Source organism: Oenanthe melanoleuca, chromosome 27 (genome assembly GCF_029582105.1).
Source record: "Oenanthe melanoleuca isolate GR-GAL-2019-014 chromosome 27, OMel1.0, whole genome shotgun sequence".
Classification (NCBI taxonomy): Eukaryota; Metazoa; Chordata; class Aves; order Passeriformes; family Muscicapidae; genus Oenanthe; species Oenanthe melanoleuca.
In genome coordinates, this window is record NC_079360.1 from 1,083,526 (window position 1) to 1,108,097 (window position 24,572).

The 24,572-nt window shown below is 60.6% G+C and overlaps 2 protein-coding genes across 3 annotated transcripts; one reads left to right on the plus strand and one right to left on the minus strand.

The window, feature by feature from the left end:
• The first annotated feature begins 3 nt into the window (after positions 1-3).
• PSMC5 (proteasome 26S subunit, ATPase 5) lies at positions 4-4,250 on the plus strand. 2 transcript variants are annotated; one of them, XM_056512225.1, is made up of 13 exons: positions 251-351; positions 684-755; positions 1,265-1,334; positions 1,446-1,543; positions 1,811-1,867; positions 1,947-2,177; positions 2,254-2,380; positions 2,589-2,779; positions 2,855-2,953; positions 3,037-3,147; positions 3,219-3,305; positions 3,565-3,620; positions 4,153-4,250. In XM_056512225.1, exons 1-12 carry the CDS (start codon positions 313-315, stop codon positions 3,616-3,618), a joined length of 1,236 nt encoding a protein of 411 aa, XP_056368200.1. In that variant the 5' UTR covers positions 251-312; the 3' UTR covers positions 3,619-3,620; positions 4,153-4,250. The 2 variants fall into 2 exon arrangements, with proteins under 2 accessions (XP_056368201.1, XP_056368200.1); XM_056512226.1 differs by lacking the exon at positions 4,153-4,250 and having other exon boundaries at positions 4-351; positions 3,565-3,672.
• Positions 3,773-19,115, minus strand: SMARCD2 (SWI/SNF related, matrix associated, actin dependent regulator of chromatin, subfamily d, member 2). The gene is made up of 13 exons (XM_056512224.1): positions 18,834-19,115; positions 11,891-12,078; positions 9,439-9,481; positions 8,867-8,989; positions 8,414-8,533; positions 7,971-8,066; positions 7,145-7,246; positions 6,481-6,642; positions 6,198-6,295; positions 5,570-5,705; positions 5,352-5,474; positions 4,847-4,948; positions 3,773-4,760 (listed from the first exon to the last, which is right to left on the minus strand). Exons 1-13 carry the CDS (start codon positions 18,987-18,989, stop codon positions 4,707-4,709), a joined length of 1,503 nt encoding a protein of 500 aa, XP_056368199.1. The 5' UTR covers positions 18,990-19,115; the 3' UTR covers positions 3,773-4,706.
• Positions 19,116-24,572: the final 5,457 nt, after the last annotated feature.

The following is a 24,572-nucleotide window of genomic DNA, read 5'->3' on the forward strand; positions in this document are numbered from 1 at the left end:
CCTGCTCTGGCCGCCATTGGAGGAGTGGCGCACTCCCTGCTCTGCAGCCTGCGGGCGGAAGAAGGCCGGGTCCCCGCGGAGGTGCGGAAAACAATAACGGGCCCGTCCGGTGGGACATCACAACCCTGCCCTTTCCTTTGGGTGCTTTCCAATACGGAGAAATCACCTGTGACCTTTCCAAGATGGCGGCGCAGTCCCGACACGGGTGATCCCCGGGGCGGTGCGCTTTTGGGAACAGGAAGTGACGCCATCACGCCGAGTGGTTAGCGCCGGGCAGCGGAAGCCGGCGGCCGCCATCTCTGTTGGGGCCCAATGCCGGCGGAGAAGATGGCGCTGGACGGGCCCGAGCAGGTGCGGGCGGGCCGGGACCGCGCTGGGGATGGACCGACTGCGCTCCGGGAGGGACTCGGGGCGCTCCGTGCTGCCCCGGGCTCTGCTGCGGCCGAGGCTGCTGGGGCCTGGTAGCGCCGTGACTCGGCGGGACGGGATCGGGGCTCGCAGGGAAGGGAGCTGGGGCTGCTGCGGCACCGCTGGGAGCGCGGGACACGGGGGGCGCAGGGCTCGGCTTTGGGTGTGGGGAAGGGTGCGGGAATGAGAGACTGGGAACAGAGCATGGGAGGAGGAGCCAGGACCCGGCTCGGTGTGAGGGGGGTGTCGGAGGCCGCTGAGCTCTCTTGTCCCAGATGGAGATGGACGACGGGAAGGGCGGCTCGGGGCTCCGGCAGTATTACCTGTCCAAGATCGAGGAGCTGCAGGTGAGCACAGCGGCAGGGGACACTGCCACAGTGTTACTGTGCTTCCAGCCAGTGTGCTGTGCCCGTGTGCTACCCCTGTCTCGGAGGTGGGGGCAGGCAGGATCCTCCCGAAGGCCCTGGGCACACGGGGCGGCGCTGTGCTCTGAGCTGGGGACACTGCTGCCCCTGGCTGAGGTGCTGTCCCCATCCAGGTCCCTGTCCCAGCTGCCAGAGGGCAGGGTTGGGTGGGATATTGAGGGAATTGTTCCCTGGGAGGGCAGGGGGCCCTGGCTCAGAGTGCCCAGAGCAGCTGTGGCTGCCCCTGATCCCTGGCAGTGTCCCAGGCCTGGCTGGACACTGGGGTTTGGAGCACCTGGGATAATGAGAGGTGTCCCTGCCCATGGCGAGGGGCGGAGTGAGATGAGCTTTAACATCTTTTCCAATGCAAAGCATTCCAGGATTCCTTGCTAACAGCCCTGGTGCTGGCTGTGTGTGATCCCAAGGCACTCAGCAAATCCTTTCCCTTTCAGCTCATTGTGAATGAGAAGAGCCAGAACCTGCGGCGGCTGCAGGCGCAGAGGAACGAGCTCAATGCCAAGGGTAGGGCCTGGAGCTCCTCTGTCACCTGGGGCTGGGCTGGGGGCTCTGGGCTGGCCTTGGGGGGCTGCAGGCCCTGGGGCTGGTGCTGAGCTCTCCCTGTCCCTGTGGCAGTGCGGCTGCTGCGGGAGGAGCTGCAGCTGCTGCAGGAGCAGGGATCCTACGTGGGAGAGGTGGTGAGAGCCATGGACAAGAAGAAGGTGCTGGTCAAGGTACGAGGCTGAGCTGCCCCCAGGTGACAGGGCTGGGGGGGGCTGGGGGACTGCCCTGTGTCCCCACAGGGGATGGGACAGCTCAGGGATGTGGGGTGGGAGCTTCTTGCTCAGAGTTCCTTGGGATGGCTCTGCTGGGCCTGGGGCTGCTCTGGGGTGTCCAGTGGCATTGGAGCTGCTGCTTCCTGCTCCTCCCAGGCCACGTGGGTGTCCCTCAGCAGGGAATTCCCAGAGTAACAACTGCCTGGGGTATTTGCTGCTTTCCAGGTGCACCCAGAGGGGAAGTTTGTGGTGGATGTGGACAAGAACATCGACATCAATGATGTGAGTGCCCCTGGGCTGCGGGGGGTCCCCAGGGCTGGCAGGGACACCCATCCACCCACCCCCTGTGCTGTCCCCACAGGTGACCCCCAACTGCCGCGTGGCCCTGCGCAACGACAGCTACACCCTGCACAAGATCCTGCCCAACAAGGTGGACCCGCTGGTGTCCCTCATGATGGTGGAGAAGGTGCCAGACTCCACCTACGAGATGATTGGGGGCCTGGACAAGCAGATCAAGGAGATCAAGGAGGTCATTGAGCTGCCCGTGAAGCACCCGGAGCTCTTTGAGGCGCTGGGCATCGCCCAGCCCAAGGCAAGTGCTGCTCTGGGGGGTCCCTGGGCTGTCCCTGTCCCCAGGCAGGCTCTGAGGTGCCCTGTGGCCATTCCAGGGGGTGCTGCTCTACGGCCCCCCCGGCACAGGGAAGACCCTGCTGGCTAGAGCCGTGGCCCATCACACTGACTGCACCTTCATCCGCGTCTCTGGCTCCGAGCTGGTGCAGAAGTTCATTGGGGAAGGTAACGGGGCAGGGCTGGCTCTGGGGGCTGGGTGGGCTCAGGGCCAGGCTGAGCCCTGTGCCCCTGGGGGGCAGGGGCTGCCTCTGGGGGCCCTCAGGGCTGGGTGGGCTCAGGGCCAGGCTGAGCCCTGTGCCCCTGGGGGCAGGGGCTGCCCCTGGCTCTGGGGGCTGGGTGGGCTCAGGGCCAGGCTGAGCCCTGTGCCCCCCAGGGGCCCGCATGGTGCGGGAGCTGTTTGTGATGGCCCGGGAACACGCGCCCTCCATCATTTTCATGGATGAGATCGACTCCATCGGCTCGTCCCGCCTGGAGGGCGGCTCAGGCGGGGACAGCGAGGTGCAGCGCACCATGCTCGAGCTCCTCAACCAGCTGGACGGCTTCGAGGCCACCAAGAACATCAAGGTAGAGGGGCCAGCCCTGCCTGGGGTCCTGCCAGCCCCATGGTGCCCGGGGTGGTGACAGCTGTCCCCTGTGCAGGTGATCATGGCCACCAACAGGATCGACATCCTGGACTCGGCCCTGCTGCGCCCTGGCCGCATCGACAGGAAAATTGAGTTTCCCCCTCCCAATGAGGAGGTACCAGAGCCACCCCCAGCTGCCCCTGCCCTCTCCCTGGGAGCCATTCCTGGGCTCCAACCCTCCCTGTACCCCTGCTCCAGGCCCGCCTGGACATCCTCAAGATCCACTCCCGGAAGATGAATCTGACCCGGGGCATCAACCTGCGGAAAATCGCGGAGCTGATGCCGGGGGCCTCGGGGGCCGAGGTGAAGGTGAGCTGGGGGCTCTGGGGGATGGGGCTGGTGTGGGGGCACTGGCTGATGCTCCTCTCCTGTCCCCTCAGGGTGTGTGCACAGAGGCAGGGATGTATGCACTGAGGGAGAGGAGGGTGCACGTCACACAGGAGGACTTTGAGATGGCCGTGGCCAAGGTGGGTGCCAGGGGAGAGGTGACAGTGGGGGGTAACAGGGGCACAAAGTGCCCTGGGTGGTGTCTGCCAGGAGCACAAACAGGATTGTCACCATATGAGTGACATGGGGGAGGCTGTTGGGGCACAGGGCCTGGCTGGACACAGAAGCTGCTGAGCCCTCCCTGTGCAGGGCTGAAACTCGGTCTTGGGGTGTTTTTGGGGTAATTAACAGCCAGTTTGGGCGCTGAATATTGGACCCACCCCTGTCCCCTCCCCCCAGGTGATGCAGAAGGACAGTGAGAAGAACATGTCTATCAAGAAGCTGTGGAAATAATGGTGAGGCCAGAGCTGTTTCCTCTGTGCTGTCAATAAAGAGCTGCTGTGGCCAGGCCTGTGCACTGAGTTGGGGACTGATGGGGGATTGGGTGGGGGCTGCAGGACACTGCACAGCCCCAGAGCTGCAGGACACAGCACACACCCCACAGAGCTGCTGCTAACTGCTTTTATTAGAAAAGATCCAAAGTAGACAAAAACTGGTTACACAAGAGGCAGAGCAGGCACCCCTGAGCCCAACCCTGGGAATCTGTAAACGCCGCCCCCACTGCAGGAGCCTGCAGGGGGGCAAAGGCACTTCAGTGGGGGTGGCAGTGGTGGCACTGTCCCCGTGGTCCCCTCCCTCCTCCCCAGCATCTCCAGTTCTTGGTGCCCCTGTGCCCCCACGGGCTCCTGGGGCAGAGCCACCCCCTCTGCTGCCAAACCTCGTCAAGACAAGTGGTTAATTACGGAATTATGTGAAACAGCGGGAGCGGGGAAAGGAATAAACTGATTGTCACAAACTGAGCCCCAACCCTCGGTTCCATATCCCCAGAGCAGCCCTGGGAGCCTCCCCGAGACCCTGCAGAGCCCAGTGCAGGTAGAGGAACTCAATTAATATATTAATTAACTAATCAAATACAAACCCACTGTACAAAACGCTGCCTTTTTTTTTTTTTTTCGTGGTTTTTTTTTTTATATAAAACCTGTTCACAAAAATAGTGCAAAACGTCGGGGGCCGAGGGGAGCTGGCGTTTGGAATGACGAACTTTGGTTGAAGAGGGGCAGGGCGGGGCCTGCTGGGCTCGGGGTGGGGCTGGCAGCTCCTCCCCCGGGCACGGGCAGCGCTTCCCGGCTCCCGGAGGAATTTTGGAAGCGGGAGGGGAGCGGGAAACCCGCGGGGGCTGCGCGGGGAGAGGCGCGATGCAAAGCGGAGGAGGCGCTGCGGGGGCTGGGGGGAGCGGGGACCCCGCCGTGCTCGGCCCGGGGAGCCCGGGGGAGCCCCGGGGGGCGGGGGGCTCCCAGCCCTGCAGGCACATCGGGTTTGTGCAAGTGCTGTGGCTTCCAGTCGGTACCGTCCGGCTCGGGCGGCGGGAGGCCCCGCCCGCCTTAGGTGAGGCGGATCCCGAGCACTTGTTCCAGTTCCTGCCGGCGCTGCTGGACCTGGGGACACGGCGGCGCTCAGGGAGGGACGGGGACACTGCCGCTGTCCCAGGGGTCCGGCACTGCCATCCCACCCCCCAGCTCACCTTGGCAAAGATGTGTCTGCCCACGGCCTCCTGCGCCCAGGGCTGCTGGTAGAACTCTGCGCGCCGCTCCTCCTCGGGGTTCCCGATCACGTCCGTGATGATCTGAGCCCAGGGACGGCACAGCAGTGAGCTCCACCAGGGACCCAGATCCTTCCTGAGCTCCAGGATGGACCCAGAGCCTTCCCGAGCTCCACCAGGGACCCAGACCCTTCCTGAGCTCCAGGATGGACCCAGACCCTCCCAGCCCCTCACCCAGCCCAGCCCCAGGGCTTCAGAATCGAGGAATTGTTAAGGATGGAAAAGACCTTGAACCCTTACCCCAACACCATCACCACATTCAGCACTGACCCTGTCCCCAAGGGCCCCATCTGTGGTTGTGAACCCCTCCAAGGATGGGGACTCCACCACTGCCCTGGGCAGCTGTGCCAGTGCTGGAAAATCCCTTCCATGAAGAAATTTTTCCCAATATCCAACCTAAACCTCCGTAGCAATTGTTCCCCTTTACCTTGAGGTCCCTCCTCTGGGATTTGATCCATTCCTGGATGAAGTCCTGAGGGTTGTTGCTGAAGCTCAGCATGAAGTCCCTCTGTGTCTTCAGCTGGTTGATGGACTCGATGGTCTCGTGGATCTGGGGAGGTGTCAGGGGTCAGAGGAGCTGTGTCCCCCCACAGGACACGGCTGTCCCCACCTGCAGGGCTGTCCCCTGGCAGTGTCCCCTCCCACCTTGGCATCCAGGGAGGCAATTTCCTGCTGGTTGGTGGTGGAGGCCAGGAAATTGCTCATCTGGGCTTTGAGGGGATCGTCCACCTCCACGTCGATGTCGTAGCAGGCTGTCTTCTTCTGGTCATTGGGGTCCACACTGGGGGATGGGGTTGGGGAGATCTGCTGAGCTGGACCTGGCTGGTGGTGGGGATGGACCCCCAACAGCAAGGCCAGTGCCCCCAGAATCCTCAAATTTGGAGCTTCTTCCCCTCCCAGGTGACTTGTGGTGGTCCTTCAGCCTGGAGACCTCAAAGCCTCCTGTGGCCCCAGCCCTGGGGACATTGCCTGGCCCATGGAGCCCCTCAGTCCTGGGGACACTGCCCAGCCCACTGCCCACCCCACAGAGCCCCCCAGCCCTGGGGACACTGCCCAGCCCACAGAGCCCCCCAGCCCCAGGGACACTGCCCACCCCACACAGCCCTGGGGACAGTGCCCAGCCCACTGCCCACCCCACAGATCTCCCGCAGCTCCCCCAGTCCTGGGGACACTGCCCAGCCCACTGCCCACCCCACAGAGCCCTGGGGACAGTGCCCAGCCCACTGCCCACCCCACAGAGCCCCCCAGGGCCCCTGCCCAGGCTGTGCCCCACCTGATGGTGTGGTTGATGATGATGGGGTCTGGGTGCTGCAGGAGCCCCGCCAGCTTCATGGGGATCTCCGAGAAGCGCATGCGGACACAGTTGAAGATCTGGGGGGCAAAGCAGAGCCCTTGGCACCCTGGCAGGGTGTCCCCTCACCTGTGCAGCCAGGTGGGGCATCCCCAAGCTGGTGGTACAAGCCAGAGCCAGGGAAGGGGCAGAAGCAGAGCCTGGAGGGGCCGTGGGGGCAGGGAGAGGCTGCTCCCAGCGGGATGAGGTGGGAACGTGCAGGCACCTGGCGGAAGTAGCGGTTGCAGTTGATGAACTCCTTCTCGTGGCTGTCCTGCAGTTTGTTGTGTTTGATGTAGAGCCACAGGGCCTGCATGATGCTGGCCCTGGTCTGGGTGTGCACCCCCAGCAGCCGGGCCAGCCGTGGGTCCAGCTTGTACTGGGGGGGCTGTGGGGAGAGCCAGGGTCAGCTGGGAAGGAAAACCCCTCCCCATCCAAAAAAACCCTCTGCCCCACCACCATCCTGTAGCCTGCCTGCCCAGCTGCTCCTGGGACAGCTCAGGGACAGGAACTCCACCACTCTGAGCAGCCTGTCCCAGTTTTTAACTCCCTTCTCATGAAGAAATTCCTCCTGCTGCCCAAAGAAGAGGCACTTGGAGTGTCCCCCACAGCCCCTGGGTCACTGCAGCTCCATGCCTAGAGCTCCCTGTGCACTTTTTGATCCCTGCATCCCCCAAACCCTCATCCAAGCCCTTAACTCCCATGGAGAAATTCCTCCTGCTGCCCAAAGAAGGGTGGGGGGGATCAGTCTGGCCTCAGGAGTGTTCCCCACAGCCCCTGTAGCTCCCTGCCCAGAGCTCCCCACGCTCCTTTCAACCCCTGCAGCCCCAAACCCTCATCCAGAACCCTTGAGCCAGCCCACCCCACCCCTGGCTGCCCCCAGGCCTCACCTGGTGGTCCAGCATGAGCAGCAGGGTGCACTTGACATTGACATCCCCGGGACGCTTCACCTGGAAGCCGTCGGTCTCCTGGGTCGTGGGCATCCGGTGCCACTGCGAGGGACAAGGGGACACTGCTCAGGCCAGGCCAGCAGGGCTGTGCTGCAGAGTGGGCTGGGGCCCTGCCAGGCTCTGGCACAACCACACAGCCTGGGGCACGCCCTGGCAGCTCCTGATCCCAGAGCAGAGCCCTCCCAGTCCATCCCATCCTGGGATGTGCTCCAGCACTGGGATGGGCTGGGGCAGTTCCAGCCCTGGGTGCTTGGGCTCCAGGGCTCCCACAGCTTCTGGATCAATCCTGCAGGGAATGTGCACCAGAGCTGCTCCCAAAGCCCCCAGAAGGGGATTCAGCCTCTCCCAGGGCAAGAGCACAGAGAGCTCTAGGCAGGAGCACCCAAAAAAGATCTGATCCCTCTCCCAAGCATGGCTTAAAGCCCCCAGGGACCCTGCAGCTCAGGGACAGGCAGAGGGCAAATCCTTCTTTTCCCACATCAGCATCATGGGGACCCACCTGTGCCAGGCTGCCCCTGGAGCCACATCCCTGCCCCCACAGCACAGCTCAGGGCCTGGGCTGAGGGCTCAGAGCTCAGCTCTAAACTTGAGCTGGGCTGGGAAAGCAGGAGAGCATGGTCCCCATGGAGGGCCTGGCACTGCCCCCAGCCCCAAAAACCTGCTCAGCCCCTCTCCCAGCAGGACAGGCCCTGGGTCAGGACTGAGCATCCAGAGGGTGCAGCAGGGCCATGCCCCCATTTCCCACTGGGATCCCTTCCCACCTCACCTCCACCAGGTGATTGTCTGGCCCGTACAGCTCCTTGTCCAGTTCGATCACCAGGCTCTTGAAGAAGGAGGAGAACTTCCTCTTCTGCTTGCTGGGCTGCAGACAGGGCAGCAGAGATTCCTGAGCCCAAATCCAGCTGCACTGTCAGCACAGCACCAGTGCTCCCAGCACCTCCTGGATGCTCCTCATAGACCAGTGCTCCTCCTCCCACCATCACTCCTTCCCTCCTGGATCCTTATGGACCAGTGCTCCCTCATGCATCCTGGACTGTTATGGACCAGTGCTCCTCCCACCATCACTTATCCCTCCCGGTCCCGATGGACCAGCTCCTCCCACCACCACCACTCCACCCCTCCTAGATCCTGACAGACCAGCTCCTCCTCCCTCCCTCCCGGATGCTGTTGATGGACCAGAGCTCCTCCTCCACCCCTGCTGATGCTCACATCCTCCAGCAGCTTCCCCTCCACACGGAGCTCCCAGGAGGCCACACGCTCTCCCCCCTCTCCCTCCTCCTTGGCTGGGGTGAAGGTGTTGGAGATGTAAATCCTGAGCTTCCGCTTTTGCTGTGAACGGGAACAGAGAGAGGATGGGCAGAGTGAGAGGGGACTGCAGCACCATCTCCACGGCAGGGTGACAGGAAATGGCCTCAGGGGAAGTTTAGATTGGGCATTAGGGAGAATTTATCCACAGAAAGGGTAAAACATTGGAATGGGCTGCCCTGGGCAGAGGGGGAATCCTCCACCCCAAAAGAGTCCCAGAAACGTGTGGATATTCCACCTGGGGACACGGCTTAGAGTGATGGTTGGACTTACTGACCTTAGAGGATTTTCCCAACCTTATGAATCCCCTGATTGTATGAATCCGTGCCTTCCAGCCCCTCCCAGCCCCCCACTCACCGTCAGGGGTTTCTTGATGGCCTCCTGGATCTCCATCCTCTTGCGGGCAATGGTCTGGTCCAGCTTGCGCTCGAAGGCCAGCAGGTCCATGTAGGCCTGGGACTCTGGCACCAGCTCCCGGATCTGCACCACCAAGGGTCACTCCTGCTCTGCTGGCACGGGCTGGGCCCCCCACAGCCCCAGCACACACCAGCTGACAAGTCCAGCACTCAGTTCTTACTTTAAACCCAGCCTGGAGCCCTGCAGAGGGGCAGGTTTGGTCTGCCCAAACCAGCCTGGAGCCTGTGGCTGTTGCCAGCATGGAATGGAACCCTGGAATCTCAAGAGGGACTCTTAGGGACCTCCTGAGATCTCCATCCCACCCAGTCCTGCTCCTTGCTTGCTCAGAGTCCAACCCCACCACAACCCTCTCCTGCCATGCCAGAGGGAGAGACAGAAACATTCCAGGGTGGTTTGGGATTGAACAGAAACTCCCAGTGGGCAGGAGGGAACTCAGGGAGTTCCTCCCTTTGTGGGGACCCCCATCCCCTGCAGCAGCCCAGCTCTGTCCCCTGGCCTGAGGTGACACTCACCCTCTGTGGCAACACCTTATCAGCCATCTTCCTCCTCTTCACCCTGGGAAACAGGGAAAAGTTACAGCTCCCAGGGGATATCCCACTGCAGGGATGGATACTGGGGAAGGTTCTTCCCCAGAGGGTGCTGGGCACTGGGAATGGCCAGAGCTGCAGGAGCCATTGGACATTGCTCCCAGGGTGGGGCTGTTGGGGGGTCTGTGCAGGGCCAGGGGTGGGACTGGGGGTCCATTCCCACTCAGGACATTCCTGGGGAAAAGGTGTTGGATGTTGGAGCCTGACACCAGGGAAGGAAATCCAGGAAATCCTGGAGCAAGGCAAGGTGATAACAAGGCAAAGGCAGGGCTGCAGGACAGAAGTCTCAAATTCCCTCTCTGGCAGCAGCCATCCCATTCCTCCAGTGCTCCAAACCAAAGCCACTGCCAGAACTCCCCTGAACACAGCTCAATCCAAACCCTGCTGTGGTGGGGCTGTAATGTGGGAAAGTCCAGCTCAGCTGGATTCAACCCTGCCCACTGCAGATCCCCTTCACCCTGAGCCCATCCCAGCTCCCAGCGAGCTCCTGCTGAGCCTGGGCACAACAGGGAACACCCTCCTGATTTCCTGCATGTGAGATGGGGCAGAGTCCAGCAGCACAGGGAACTCCCATCTCCAGCTGCACAGGAGCAGCAGGATCACACAGGAGGGGTGTGGGGGACACTGGATGGTCCAGGAGAACACTCAAGGAGAGGTCAGAGCCCTGCTTTGGAGCAACTCCTGACCCATCCACCCCTCCTGCCTGCAGGGTCTGGACACCCCAGAGCAGCTGGCAGCTCCTAATCCCCTGATCCACTGGCTGGGAGCAGCTGAGCCTGGCTTATCCCTGAGCCCAGTCCCCAGCCTGGGATGGCTCTGGTGTTCCTGAGGGTACCAGGCTGCTCCCTGTCCCCATCCCAGGATGGCTCTGGTGTCCCTGGGGGTGCCAGGCTGCTCCCTGTCCCCATCCCAGGATGGCTCTGGTGTCCCTGGGGGTGTCAGGCTGCTCCCTGTCCCCAGTCCTGGATGGCTCTGGTGTCCCTGGGGGTGCCAGGCTGCTCCCTGTCCCCAGTCCTGGATGGCTCTGGTGTCCCTGGGGGTGCCAGGCTGCTCCCTGTCCCCATCTCAGGATGGCTCTGGTGTCCCTGGGGTGCCAGGCTGCTCTCTGTCCCCAGTCCCCAGTCCTGGATGGCTCTGGTGTCCCTGGGGTGCCAGGCTGCTCCCTGTCCCCATCCCAGGATGGCTCTGGTGTCCCTGGGGGTGCCAGGCTGCTCCCTGTCCCCATCTCAGGATGGCTCTGGTGTCCCTGGGGTGCCAGGCTGCTCTCTGTCCCCAGTCCCCAGTCCTGGATGGCTCTGGTGTCCCTGTGTCCAGGCTGCTCCTTGTCCCCAGTCCCCAGCTCCCTCCTGCTGTGCAGTGCTGGGATGCCCCAGGAGGGATCAGGGAGCCAAAGGAGCTGCCAGGGAATGGAATGGGACCTGAGAATCCATGAGCACCAAAGGATCCTGCCTGGAGACTGCAGGAACCACAGAGCCCCCCCAGAGAGGGATCAGCAGGGCTGTGAACCAGTGAGGAGCTGCTGGCAGAGCCCAAACAGAATCCTGCCCTGAATGCAGCTCCAGGGAGCATCCCTAAAATCTGCCAGCCCCATCCCACACTTCCAGCCACATCTGTGCCTGCCAGAGCTACCAGAGGTCCCTGGGAGGCCAAGGAAGAGCCCCAGGAGCTGCTGCTGGGGACTCCACGAGGCTCTTTGGTTCCTGGTGTGGAGATCAGAGCGAGGGGAAGCTGCAAACTGAGGGATCTCTGCCCCCATCCCAAAACATCCCATTGCTCAGGCAGGTGCCAGGCTGGAGGAAAGCCCTGCTGCCCTCCCCTGCAGCAGGACAGGAGCTGTGGCACCTGAGACACACTTGACTGGGGACCTGGGGAGCTTTGGGGTTTTAAAGAGAGTCAAACACTGACTGGAAACAGCCCTGGAATCCTGTCCTGAGTGGAATTACATCCGTGTTTTTACAGCTCTGTATCTGCAGTGACATCTCATTGGTACCTCCATCTATATCAGATATTATTTATAGAGGTATTTCCAAAACACAGCTCTCCTGTGCTCTGGAGAAGTTTCCCAGCAGAAGATCCTGTTTGGACTGAATTGCTGTGCCTGGTTTGAACAAAGCAGCTGCTGGGTCAGTTCAGATGGAAACCATGAGGTGAAACCCAGCCTGGATTCCTGGAGCAGCAGGGATGCAGCTTCCTGCCAGCCAGATCAGTGTGGCAGCCCTGGGAACACTCAAGGAGCTGGGAGCACCCTGGGACAGTGGGACTGGGTGGGTTTGAAGGTCCGTCCACCCCCCACTCCGTGATTTCAGGAAGTGCAGCAGGACCCAGCAGGACCTCCCTCCTCCCACGGAAAGCCCCGGGTGGGACACGGAGCCCTTACCCTCTCCTGGGGGCGGCCATGGGCGGCTGTGCCTGGGGGGTCAGCAGGCGCTTCCTGAAGGGATCCATCATGGCCTGGGGCAGCCCGGGCCGCAGCGGGGACGCGGCTCCGTACGGGGGCGCGCCCGGGGGCCCCACCTGCAGCCCCGCCATGGGCATCCTGCCCCCGGGGGGCATCCCGGGCCGCTGCTGCAAAACACGGACACGGGAGGGGGTCACACGGCGCCTGGCCACCGGGACACCGCCCCTGGGACACAAAACAGGGACACGGGAGGGGGTCACACGGCGCCTGGCCACCGGGACACCGCCCCTGGGACACAAAACAGGGACACGGGAGGGGTCACACGGCGCCTGGCCACCGGGACACCGCCCCCATTGCCACCACCCACCGTGCCACAAAACAGGGACACGGCAAGGGGTCACACGGCGCCTGGCCACCGTGCCACCGCCCGGGGACACGAAACAGGGACACGGGGGTTACACAGCGCCTGGCCACCGGGACACCGCCCCTGGTGACACCGCCCCCGGGACACAAAACAGGGACACAGGGGTTACACAGCGCCTGGCCACCGTGCCACCGCCCCTGATGACACCACCCCCGGTGACACTGCCCCCGGTGCCACAAAACAGGGGCACGGGGGTCACACTGCAGGAGCTGCAGCAGCAGAAGCGCTGGGGAAGCAGGAGCAGCAGAAGCCATGGAGTGCAGGGCAGCCTGGCCTGGCAGCTGTGGAGCTGCCCTGTGCCACCACCCCACAGCTGCAGCAGCACCAGGACACTGGCAGCAATGTCCCCAGCCCGGGACCTCGTGGGTTCCTCTCTGGAAGCAGCACAGGACGGGAGGGGGGAGCAGGGCAATCCCACTCCCACGGGCAGGAAGGAGGTGAGGGATGGAGGAGGCAGGAGCTCCCGTCCTTCCCCCTCCAGGGATACTCACAGGGATTTTGGGAGCCACGACACAACCCCGAGGGGTCCCCGCGCTGGCACTGATCTGAGCACTGATCTGGCAGCACCCAATGGTGCCTCAGGTGCCACCAGTTCGTCCCCCTGGGGACAATCAGCCCCAGCCCCCCAGGACTCATGAGCCACCCCTCCTGCTCCTCCCTGCTCCACCTTGGGGCTGAGCCAGCAGCTGCCCGGGATCCTTTGATCCTCAGCTCCCCCTGCCAAGGTGGGAGGCTGGGAGAGCCACCGAGCCAGCAGAACAACATTTCTGCCCTGCCTCAGGCTCCTGACGTGCCAGGACATCCCCGGAGCCCTGCAGGACAGGGAGCCAAGGAAACACCTCATTCCCTGCACACGTCTGGGAGCAAACCCTGCATGCAAGAGGGAGATGCAGCCGGCCTGCCCTCCACAGCTCCGAGCTGTAGCAGGGGTTGGTGTGATGGAGCTGCAGCCTGAAAAACCCTAAAAACCCCACGAAAAGCTGCTAAAGGGTTCGGCAGCTCCTGGTGCCCCTGCCGGCGGCAGAGCCCGAGAGAAGTGTGCTGCGGGCAGGATCAGGGCAGAGCAGGGCCCCAGGATTAGCGCGGCACTGAAGCTCAACCCCCCGGCCAGGCTGAGCTATTACACAACAAACACAACACAGGCCCCGAGCCGGGCTCTGACCCGCCCTTCCCCAGGGCAGGAGGCTCCTTTTCCCTCCTCCCAGCTCCCAGATGTTCCTCTCCTCCTGCTCAGCCCCATCTGCACAACTCCTCGTGACTCTGGCAGCAGCACCCTTCTGTGCCAAAACCACAAGGCCAGGACCCAGTTTCTTCGGGTTTATCAAGAGATCCATTGTGGCAGGGCTGGGTGGACCCACACCCTGTGGAACACAACAAACACAGTAAATGTTCTGCAGCTCAGCTCCAGCAGGGCTGAGGAACCCCTGTGGAACCCAGACCTGTGCTGACACCTGCCAGGGCTTCTGGACAGCAGAGAAACCCCCAGAAGGAGCTGGGAAGCTTTTAATTTGAAATTCTGGGCCCCCAGAGCAGCTCAGTGCAGACCCCAGGCTGGAAGAAGAGCCTGCATTCCCTGGAGCCACCAGGAGCAGGAAATGGCTCCCAGGGAAACCCTGGATGTTTTTCAGTGCCTGGAAGGCCAGGGAGGTTCCACCCAGCTACAGAGACATTCGCTGCCCTGGGAGTGCTGTCAGAGCACGCTTGGAGCTGACCCAGCCATGCCCAGCTCCTGTCCTTTGGCCTCTCCTCCATCCCTCTGCCTCTCCATGGAGCACATTTCGGATCCACCCCTGAAGTGAGAGATTTGGAGGCTTCAGAGAATCTTTGACAGCTCCACATCCTTGGGCAAGGTCTCTTGTGTGTCCAGTTGCTCTTTCCAGGGCTCCATCGAGACAATTCCACTGGCATGGGGAGGTTCAGCACAAGGATACACAGATTTGTCACTAACTTCCCCATCACCTCCCAAACCACCTGAGAAACCATCAGCCACAGCTCAGCTGCCCAGGGAGCGACTTCCAGCCCACCAAGGACACACACTAGATTGCCTGAGTGAGTAATTAGGGGTGGGCAGAACCCTCCACAGGGATTTTTCCTCTCTGTTTACTCTCAGGATTTTCAAATTTGCAACAGAGAAGCCTCTTGGCTCAACCAGTCACCAGTGCCTGGGGCACACTTGCCCCCAAAGGCTCCCAAACCCTTCTCACACAAGCCCAGCCTAAACCTCCAGCCAAGCCAGGAAGCAGCACCATGGTCCCGGGGTGAAGCCTGTCTCCAGCACCTTTTGGAAAGCCTGGAAATCCCAGGATGCAGAGGGTTTAAACTCTGGAAATGTGATTAGACCAGCTGCAAGCAGGAGCTCATTCCTGCCCAGCACCCCCTGTCCCTTTGGCACCGCCGGCCCGCCCCGTCCCCTCCCCTCCGAGGGGCAGACAAAGGGCAAACCCTGCAAGCTCAGCGGGAGGAACAGCCTGGATCCCAGCCAGCCCTCCCCGAGCCTCTGGGAGCAGGACAGCACTCAGCTGGGACAGGGCAGTCTGGGGTCAGCCCAGGTCACTGCACAGCCCTGGGGCAGCTCCGCTCACAATCGACCCAAACCCAGTGGGAGGCTGCAAGGATTCCTGAGGGATGTTTGCTGGCATGGCAGGAGCCTCTGAGCCTGCCAAAGGCCTCTTCTTGAGGAAGGGCAGCCCAGAAATTGGGGGCTGGTAGCAGAAAAGAGAAGCAATAAATCCCAGGATGAATCTGCAGGAAGAAGCTGGGCTGGAGAGAGAATTGGAGGCAAAGCAGGAATTCTGCAAACAGCTCCAGAGCCTCTTCGTGTCCCTGCCAGGATCCTGGCTCTTCCCTGCAGCTCCCCAGCCAGAGAGGAAGGCTCCTCCCCACACCTGTCCTGTCCTGCTCCAGGATCCAGCTCTGCACACTGACAGCAATCAGGGAGCCAGAGCCACATCCATCCTCGCCCGGGGCTCTGGAGCAGAGCCTGGCCCAGCACCAGAGCTCTTCCTGCAAGTTCCTCCCCTCGTGCCCAGGCAGCAGCACTTCCCATCGGGATACAGAAACAGCCCCTGCTCAGACTGGATTCCAGTTCCACAAGGGTTGGGCTCCAGGAGAGCTCTGCTGCCCAGGGCTTTGAATGGACTGGGAGCAGATGAGCCCCTCCATACACGATAAAAGGGTGGTTTTCCCCTTTGTTCCTCCTTATCTGTGAGCAAATCCCTCCTGGGAGGGTGCCAGGGAGAGCCTGGCACAGACCTTCAGCTGGGAGGTGCTGCTGGGATGGAGATGCTGCTGCTGCAGCTCCCTGCAAGCCCCCAGATTCCCCCACACTTGGAAAAGTTCTCTCTTTGAAACAGGAGGAGCTCCAGGAGCCAGATCTCAGCTGCAAAGCCGACATGAGGAAGTGGTAAATCAAAGGGAGAATGGCACAGCACAGGCACAGCCCCCAGCAGACCCAGGACACATCCTGGAGTGTCTCCAGCAGCAGCAGAGCTGGGACTGGACAACCCTGCCTGCCCACAGCCCACAGCCAGAGCCATGGGTGTTCAGGGCACAGAAAGGAGAGGTCACAGCGATTCAGACCCCACAGGGGCAGGAACAGCAGCAGGAACAAGGAACAAAGGTGTTGGTTGCTCCTGGGAGCTGCAGGAGGCTCTGGGGAGGAGCAGAGATGGGCCTGGCCCAAACCCTGCCTGTGCTGCTCCTGCAGGGCCAAACCTTCCCGGGCTCCCAGGAGGGCCTGGGGAAGCTGAGGGAGCAGCAGCCCTGGAGCTGTTGTTGCTCCCCCTGCCCTGTCACGTTTCCCTGGAGCAGCAGAGCGTGCCTGGGCTCTGCTCTGCCCTCCTCCCCCTGCTCCAAAGGACAGTGTCCATCTGCTTTGGATCAGCGCTGGAAGCAGCTCCAGGCTCCGGCTCTGATGAAACCTGCCTTGGAAAGCCTCTCCCTTGGGAAGGGTGGGGTTATCCAGCACAAGCAGCTTTCTGGAGCAGCTCCAGCCCTGGCTGTTCTCCCCTGGCCCCCTCCAAGCCAGTCCCAACCACTCCATGAGCAGAACACTGCTCTCCCTGCTCCCAAAGGGGTGCATTTCTCCTGCACTACACCCTCTCCAGCATGTCCAGGCCTCCCCAGTTTCACCTGGCACAACATTCCACACTTCTGCAGCTCCTCTGTCCTGCTGCCTCCATGGATTTCTCCATGACTTCCCACTGCCATCTGCCCAGGGACAGGATCACAGAGCTGTGAGAGTGTCCTCAGGCTGCAGCAGCCTCCAGGCTCTGTCTTCCCAACATCACCCAATAACATCTCCTTACTGGAGACCTAATTCTGCACCAGGGAAGCATCAGCTGGTGGTAACTGCAAGGCCAGAGTGCTAACTCCAAGGTCTCATCCCACACAAATCCATGCTGCTCCAGGCCATGGTGTTAATCCCAAAACTCGAGGGAAAAGCTCCTAAACCGGAAACCAGCACCTGAAAAAACAGGAAGGCTCCTTCCTGCTGAATTTCCATGGAACATGGTGCTGGGGCTCAGCCTGGGCATCCTGGCTGCTCCAGGGGCAGGGAGAGGGATCTGCCCACACCTCCCACCATGCCTGACCTTCCTGCTCGTGGAAAAAGGCCTCTCCTTCCTGCTCCAGCCATGGCACTGGCCCCTGGCTGCTCTGCAAACATCAGCTCCCACCAAAGGAGCCCCCTGGACTCCCTGCCTGGGCTGCCAGGAAATCCCCAGCAGGCACACAAGGATGTCCAAAGGACGAGCATATGTTTAATAATCCCGAGATTAGAGCCCCTAAGCCCTTGCTGGCCTGGCCAGGGCCTCTTCTGTCTCCTGGTGCCCAGACAACGAAGGTCTTCCTAAAACTGGGACAGAACCAAGCCCTGGGGCCGTGGCAGGGATGGGAGGGGCTGTTTTCCTCAGCCTGGGAATTGCAAAACAAAGGGCAGACCCTCTGGATCCTCTCCACTCCCAGGCTCAGGGAGAAGCCACTCAACACCAGCTCGGGGCCTGGATTCTGCTGTGTTGGGGACATCACAGGGGAACATCACAGCACCATGGGGACATCACATGGGGACATCACAGGGAGACATCAGATCACTGCAGGGACATCACATGGGGACATCACACCACCGTGGGGACACCACATCACATGGGGACATCACACCACCGCGGGGACATCACAGCACGGCGCGGACGTGGCCCCCTGCTCCCCACACCTGCCGCCCCGGCCGTGGGGGAAGCAGCAGCTGCCAGCCTGTTTACCCGGCTGGCTCCGGCTCCAGCTCCCAGCTGCATTTTGCACCCTGCACATGGGAGGTCAGGCAGTGCCGCCGCCTCGAGTTACCAGCGGCTCACACTCGGCCAGCTCAGCTTCCAACACCATTTTCTGGCATTTTGAAGGCTGCAGGAGGAACTCACTTCCTTCTCCTATGTGAAGGAGCCAGAATTTCCCTGAGCTTGGTTTAGTTCCTGACTTTTAAATCATGCAAATCAGGCACAGCTCTGGAGGAGGCAGTGGTGGCCCAGGAGAATGTGTTGCACAACTGGGCTCCTCCATTTCCAGCCGGCCTGGAAAACTGAGCTTTACTCCTGAAAACTCATTCCCAAAATAATCAGCATGAGCTTGGGAGTGAACTGAGAAGCCAGGTGTGCAAAGGGGAGCAGAATGTGTGTCAGGATATACTTCTTACTGCTGGAACAGCATAGAAACATGGAATAGTTTCGGTTGAAAGGGATATAAAAGTGCCACCCCTGCCATGGCAGGGACACCTCCCACTGTCCCAGCTGCTCCCAGCCCTGTCCAGCCTGGCCTGGGACACTGCCAGGGATCCAGGGGCAGGAGCTGCTCTGGGCACCCTGTGCCAGCCCTGCCCACCCTCACAGGAACAATTCCTGTCCAATATCCCACCCAGCCTTGCCCTGGGCACTGGGAGCCATTCCCTGTGTCTGTCCCTCCAGGCCCGTGCAAACACAGTTCTTACTTCCTGAATTTACTTGTAAAAGGCGCCAGGCTGAAGAATAAGTGATTTCATGAGCTTTTTGAGGGCTGCTCGTTGTTTTGATTTACTTTCCCCAACATTACCGAGCGCCTGCTCTCCTCCCCACCACGAGCCAAGCCCTCGTCCTTCCGGAGGACACACCGAGAACACTCCGAGTTCCACCGAGGCTACACCTGCACACCACGCGTTACCTGCGCCTTTGCCAAGGACACGATGTGCTCCCGGGGGGGAAGGGAAGGACGGGAAGGACGGGGTGGCTGCGGACACGGACCGGGCTCACGGCCCGGGCCCGGCTCCCCCGCTGCGGGAGGGGACGGCCCGGCCGAACTTTCACCGGGCTCTGAGGGCGCAAAGTGGGAGCGGGGGAAGGGGAAGTGTCCCGAGTAAACAGCGCAGCAGAGCGGCCCACGGGGGTCCCGGCCCGGCCGCGCTGCCCCGGGCAGGCCCCGCCGGCCCCAGCCCGGGCCCGGGTGCCCCCGCGCCCTCCCGCCCCCCGGGCGCCTCACCTGGTACTGCGCGGCGGCCGGGCCCATGGCGCGGTAGCCCGGGGCGGCGGCGGGCGCGGGGCTGGGGCCGCGCAGCAGGGCGGTGCCGGGGCCCGGGGCCGGCGGGGCAGCGGCGGGGGGCAGCGGGCTGAGCGGGAAGGCGCCGCGCCCGGCCATGGCCGGAGCAGCGGACCGGACCGGACCGGACGGGACGGGCCGAGCAGGCCCCGGCGGCGGCTCCGAGCGGCAGCGCCGGAACGGGAACGGGAAAAGCTCCGCGCCCGCCGCCCCCGGACAGCGCCCCGCCCCCCGGAGAGAGCCCCGCCCCCGGGACAGAGCTCCGCCCCCGGAGATAGCTCCGCCCCCCGGGACAGAGCTCCGCCCCCCGAAGATAGCTCCACCCCCCGGGACAGAGCCCCGCCCCCGGATGGAGCTCCGCCCTCCGAACAGAGCCCCGCCCCCCATCCCGCCCCCTCGGTGCCACGCCCAGGTCCCACATACACCTGGTAGCTCCGCCCCCAGCGCGTGTGTAGCGTGCGTGACGTCAACGCATGTGATGTACACGGGCGTGTGTGACGTGTATATGTGATGCACACGTGTGTGCACATTTGTGCAGATGTGTGTGTGTGAACATCCGTGTGTGTATGAAAACCTGTGTGTGTGTGTATGAACACCTGTGTGTGTGTGAACACCTGTCTGTGTATCAACACCTGTGTGTGTGTGCAAATAAACGCGTGAGTGTGAACACCTGTGTGTGTGTGTGTGTGTGTGTATGAACAGCTGTGTGTTTGTGTTCACACCTCTGTGTATGTGTACACCTGTGTGTGTGTGTGAACACGTGTGTTTGTGTTCACACCTCTGTGTGTGTGTACACCTGTGTGCGTGTGAACACCTGTGTGTGTGTGAACACCTGTGTGTTTGTGTACACCTGTGTGTGTGTGAACACCTGTCTGTGTGTGTATGAAAACCTGTGTGTGTGTGTATGAACACCTGTGTGTGTGTGAACACCTGTCTGTGTATCAACACCTGTGTGTGTGTGCAAATAAACGCGTGAGTGTGAACACCTGTGTGTGTATGAACACCTGTGTGTTTGTGTTCACACCTCTGTGTATGTGTACACCTGTGTGTGTGTGTGAACACGTGTGTTTGTGTTCACACCTCTGTGTGTGTGTACACCTGTGTGCGTGTGAACACCTGTCTGTGTGTACACGTGTGTATGTGTGCATGTGAACATCTGTCTGTGTGTATCAACACCTGTGTGTGTGTGCAAACAAACGCGTGAGTGTGAACACCTGTGTGTGTGCAGCTCTAGAGCGTGTGCAGGTGTGAACATGTGTGGATGTGTGTGCATGTGCATTTATACAGGCGTGTGTGTGACCTGAGGGAGTGACATGGGTGTGGGAGTGACACCGATGTGTGGGAGTGACACGGGTGTGTGTGCGGCACAGATGTGTGTGTGACACAGGTGTGGGAGTGACACGGGTGTGGGAGTGACACCGATGTGTGGGAGTGACACGGGTGTGGGAGTGACACAGGTGTGTGTGCGGCACAGATGTGTGTGTGACACAGGTGTGGGAGTGACACGGGTGTGGGAGTGACACAGATGTGTGTGTGTGGCACGGGCTGTGTGTGGCACAGATGTGGGTGCGGAGGTCGCGAGTGTCTCGGGGGTCGCGATGGTTCCAGGGGTCCGGTTGGTCCCGGCAGCCCCGGCGGGTCTCTGGGGTCTCTGGAATCCCGTTAGTCCCGGCTCTCCAGTTGATCCCGGCTGTCCCGTTGGTCCCGGCTGTCCCGTTGGTCCCGGCTGTCCCGGGGGCCTTTGGTGTGCCGGTGGTCCCGGCTGTTCCGGTGGTCTCTGGAATCCCGTTAGTCCCGGCTGTCCCCTTGGTCCCGGCTGTCCCGTTAATCCCGGCTCTCCCGTTGATCCCGTCTGTCCCGTTAATCCCGTCTGTCCCGTTAGTCCCGGCTGTCCCGTTAATCCCGTCTGTCCCGTTAGTCCCGTCTGTCCCGTTAATCCCGGCCGTCCCGTTAATCCCGTCTGTCCCGTTGATCTCGGCTGTCCCGTTGATCCCGGCCGTCCCGTTAGTCCCGGCTGTCCCGTTGATCCCGCCCCTCCCGTTAGTCCCGGCCGTCCCGTTAGTCCCGGCTCTCCCGCGGTACGGCCGCCAGGGGGCGCTGCAGGACGCGCTCCACGGTCGAGACGGAGAAAAAGCCCCGAAATCCCCCAAATTCCCGTTAAATCCCTCAGTCCTGGCGGGGACCCCGAAATCCCTAAATTCCCGTTAAATCCCTCAGTCCTGGCGGGGACCCCGAAATCCCCAAATTCCCGTTAAATCCCTCAGTCCTGGCGGGGACCCCGAAATCCCCCAAATTCCCGTTAAATCCCTCAGTCCTGGCGGGGGAACCCGAAATCCCCCAAATTCCCTTTAAGTTCCTCAGTCCTGGCGGCTTCACCACAACATCCCAGGCAAAGGGCACAGGCACAGCCCAGCTGCACGGACAGCTGAGCCTCCTCACGGTGGGTGTCACTGAAAACCTCCCCCTGAGCAGAATCCTGCGTGTTAAAGGTTGGAAAAGGCTCCTTCCTCCTTTACAGGGCTCAAGCCCTCAATCCCAGTCTCATTCCTGGTGGCTCTGTGAGACAGCAATGGAGACAAGGGTTTATATTGTGGAGGACACACAGGGCTCTGCTCCTCAGTCACTTGAGATGATTTTCCTCCTTCCTTCAGAGAGGGCTGTGCTGGGCACTGCTTCCCTTTCCCAGGATCCAGAGCTCCTTTTCCCACTTTTATGGAGATGGAAGCAATGCTTCCAAAGCAAAATAAACTGGAAGTCAGGTGGGCAATGACAAGGCTTGAGCTGAGCCTGATTTCTCTCTCTCCAGGCAGGTCCCAGCCATCCTTCTGGGATGCAGAGGGGATGGGATTCCAGGGAAATCAGGCAGGGATTGGGAGGATTAGGGCTTTAGTGCTTTTCCAGCTTTGTTGTCATTCCTATTTTCTTACCTGAGCCCACTGAAAGCCCATGGGGACACGGGACACTGGTCCTCCTGCATCCCTGCTTGGCTGAATGACCTTCAGGAAGTTGCTTCCTTCCCTCTCTCCTCAGTTTTCCTGCCCCAAAACGCTGCTGCCAGCAGGAGATTCCCCTGCCCAGGGCAAAGTTTCCCAAAGAACCACAGCTCCATTTTCCCAGCAGGAAAACACCTCGGGGAGTTCTCCCAGTCCTCAGCAGGGGTGTCTTTGCTGTGTTGCCTGCAGCACCTCCCTGCTCCACTCCACTTCCAGGGCTCATCAGGCACTTTGGAAAAAGCCTCCTTCCCATCTTCCCTCCCTGCAGCACCAGGCTCCAGCCTCTCCCCTTCCTCAGGTGCTGGTTTCAGCCTCCTCCTCCTCCTGGGACACTTTCCAAGATGTGCAGATCCCAGCAATGAATGGCTTTGCTGGAATTCCTCTGGAAATGAGGAACTTTCCCAGCATCCATCAGGTGCCAGCTCAGGATACACCTAGAGGATGCTGATTAAAGGATCATTTCTGTGGTGGTTAAAGGTGATTACTCTGCCTTCTTCTCTACCATTGGGCTGAAACCCAATTAACCAGACCCTGTGAATCAGCAGAGGTGAGGCTCAGTGCTTCCCTGGGAAGGTGCTTGCTCCTGGCTGTCTGCAGGGACCAGGGAATCTTCCCCTCCAGGTGGAAAACCAGGAGCAGCCTGTGTGTATTTTTAATTTAAATCTCCCCTTTTGAGGTCATTTCAAATCCATGCCTGTGGCCACCCCGAAGGGGGTTATTCCACAAAAACTCTCCTGGGGCTGGAAAACTGTCCCGGATGGTGGAGGAGGAAAGCAGGATCTTGCTGTTTGGTGATGCCCTGAGCTGTGGGCCAGGGCAGCTGCAGAGATTCCAGACAGAGCTGTGCTCCAGAGGGAGGACTGAGGGCTCTGCAGAGCCCCCACACAGCCTGGGCTCTGCAGGGTCCGTGGCAGCTGGGTGGGCACAAGCCTTGGATGTCTCTCCATGGGCTGAGTGCCTTGGCAGGATCCAGTGGCTCCCAGGATGCCGGATCCCAGACACCTGGGTTTTTGAGCTTTCTGTGCTTTCTGGCACTGACCCCCTGGAGAACACTGCTTTTGGCCTGAGGCCTTGGAGAGGGCTTCTAAATTTGAGTGATGGAGTTTAAATCATGGGTGTGTAGTTAAATAGAAATGTGTGATTTCACATGATGAAGGATTTTAAATTTGAGGTTTTTATAATATAGAGATAGGTATGGAAAAAGATGGAGGATTTTGGGTGGTGTCTCCTTTTTGTTCCTTCTTTTTCCTTCTTCTTCATGCTTTCAGGTAGTAGTTTCTGGTTGGATAGTTAGTGCTGCACTGCAGGTCACAGATGTTTGGCTATTGGGTCAAAAGTGTAAATAATATAAGTGTTATTTCTCTATTGGACTGTTTAGCTTTAAAAGACGTTGTAACATGCTAAGTTCACCTCCATTTAACTCCCTTTTAGCTAGAAGTGTAGCTGAACTCTCTGTACTTTAGATAAGATTGAATAAACAACCAAGTCTGAACATGAGAAAATTAATCTCCTTTGTGTTTTTTAATCCTGGCTCTGAGTGAAGACAGAAGAAACTTCAGACAAGCCACTAATTAAGTGATGCACAAACACCAACCCATTACACCAGGAAAGCATTAGAAGCATTGAGAGGCTCTGGGGGATAAAGGGCTGGAGATGGCTCTGGGTCCTGAGCAGTGGAGAAGTTTGTGTGGGAGGGACATTCCACACTGAGATCTTGCCCATCCATCACTCTGTTGCTTCCAGGACAGCTCCATGAATCCATGGGCAAGCCCCTGGTTTTCCCTTCTGGAGGGGTGACATCCCCAGGGACAGTGTCCCCTCCCAGTGGGACAAGAGGCTTTGTGGTGCCCGTTGACATTTCAGGGCTCCGCAGCTTTAGCTGAAACCAGGAGAGGGACTGGGGACAGGGATGGAGGGACAGACACAGGGAATGGCTCCCAGTGCCCAGGGCAGGGCTGGGTGGGATATTGGGCAGGAATTCCTGTGAAGGTGGGGAGGGGCTGGGATGGAATTCCCAGAGCAACAGTGGCTGCTGTGGATCCCTGGCAGTGTCCCAGGCCAGGTTAGATGGGGCTGGGAACAGTGGGAGGTGTCCTTGCCATGGCAGGGGTGGCACTGGGTGGGTTTCAAGCTCTCCCAGCCCAAACCATTCCATTTTCCAGATTCCAAGTTCAGAGCATGTCACTCCCCTCACCTGGGCTGGTGTGCTCCTCATTTGGGAATGAAATTCCCTGCTTTTCATCCATCCCCAGCCCGGCTGCTGCACAATCTCCATCCAGCCCTTGCCTATCCCAGTCTATCCCAGCTGCAGCTGGTCCAAGCTGGGACTCACAAGGCACACAATAGAACTTTGATAACTCAGGTTTTAAATTATTCCCCTGGGCAGGGAAGGTTTTCCTGTCAGGGACAGTCAAAGGGATGTTGGGAATTAATCTCCTGAATCCCCACAGGGCTGTCCTTGGGCACCAGAAACCTCCAGGGTGGCTCTGAGCCCCCAGGTCCATCCGTGTGTGCTGGGCTCGGGACGGGTTGTGTTGCCTGGAGAGTGGGGGCAGCCCCTGCTCGTCCCCTCCATCCCCTGGGTCAGGGGACAGAGCAGGGCTTGGAGGGTGGGTGACGTTTGTACCACGGGACAGAACCGAGCCAAGAGGTTTTGAAGGACAAAGAAGCAGCAGCAGAACCTTCAATC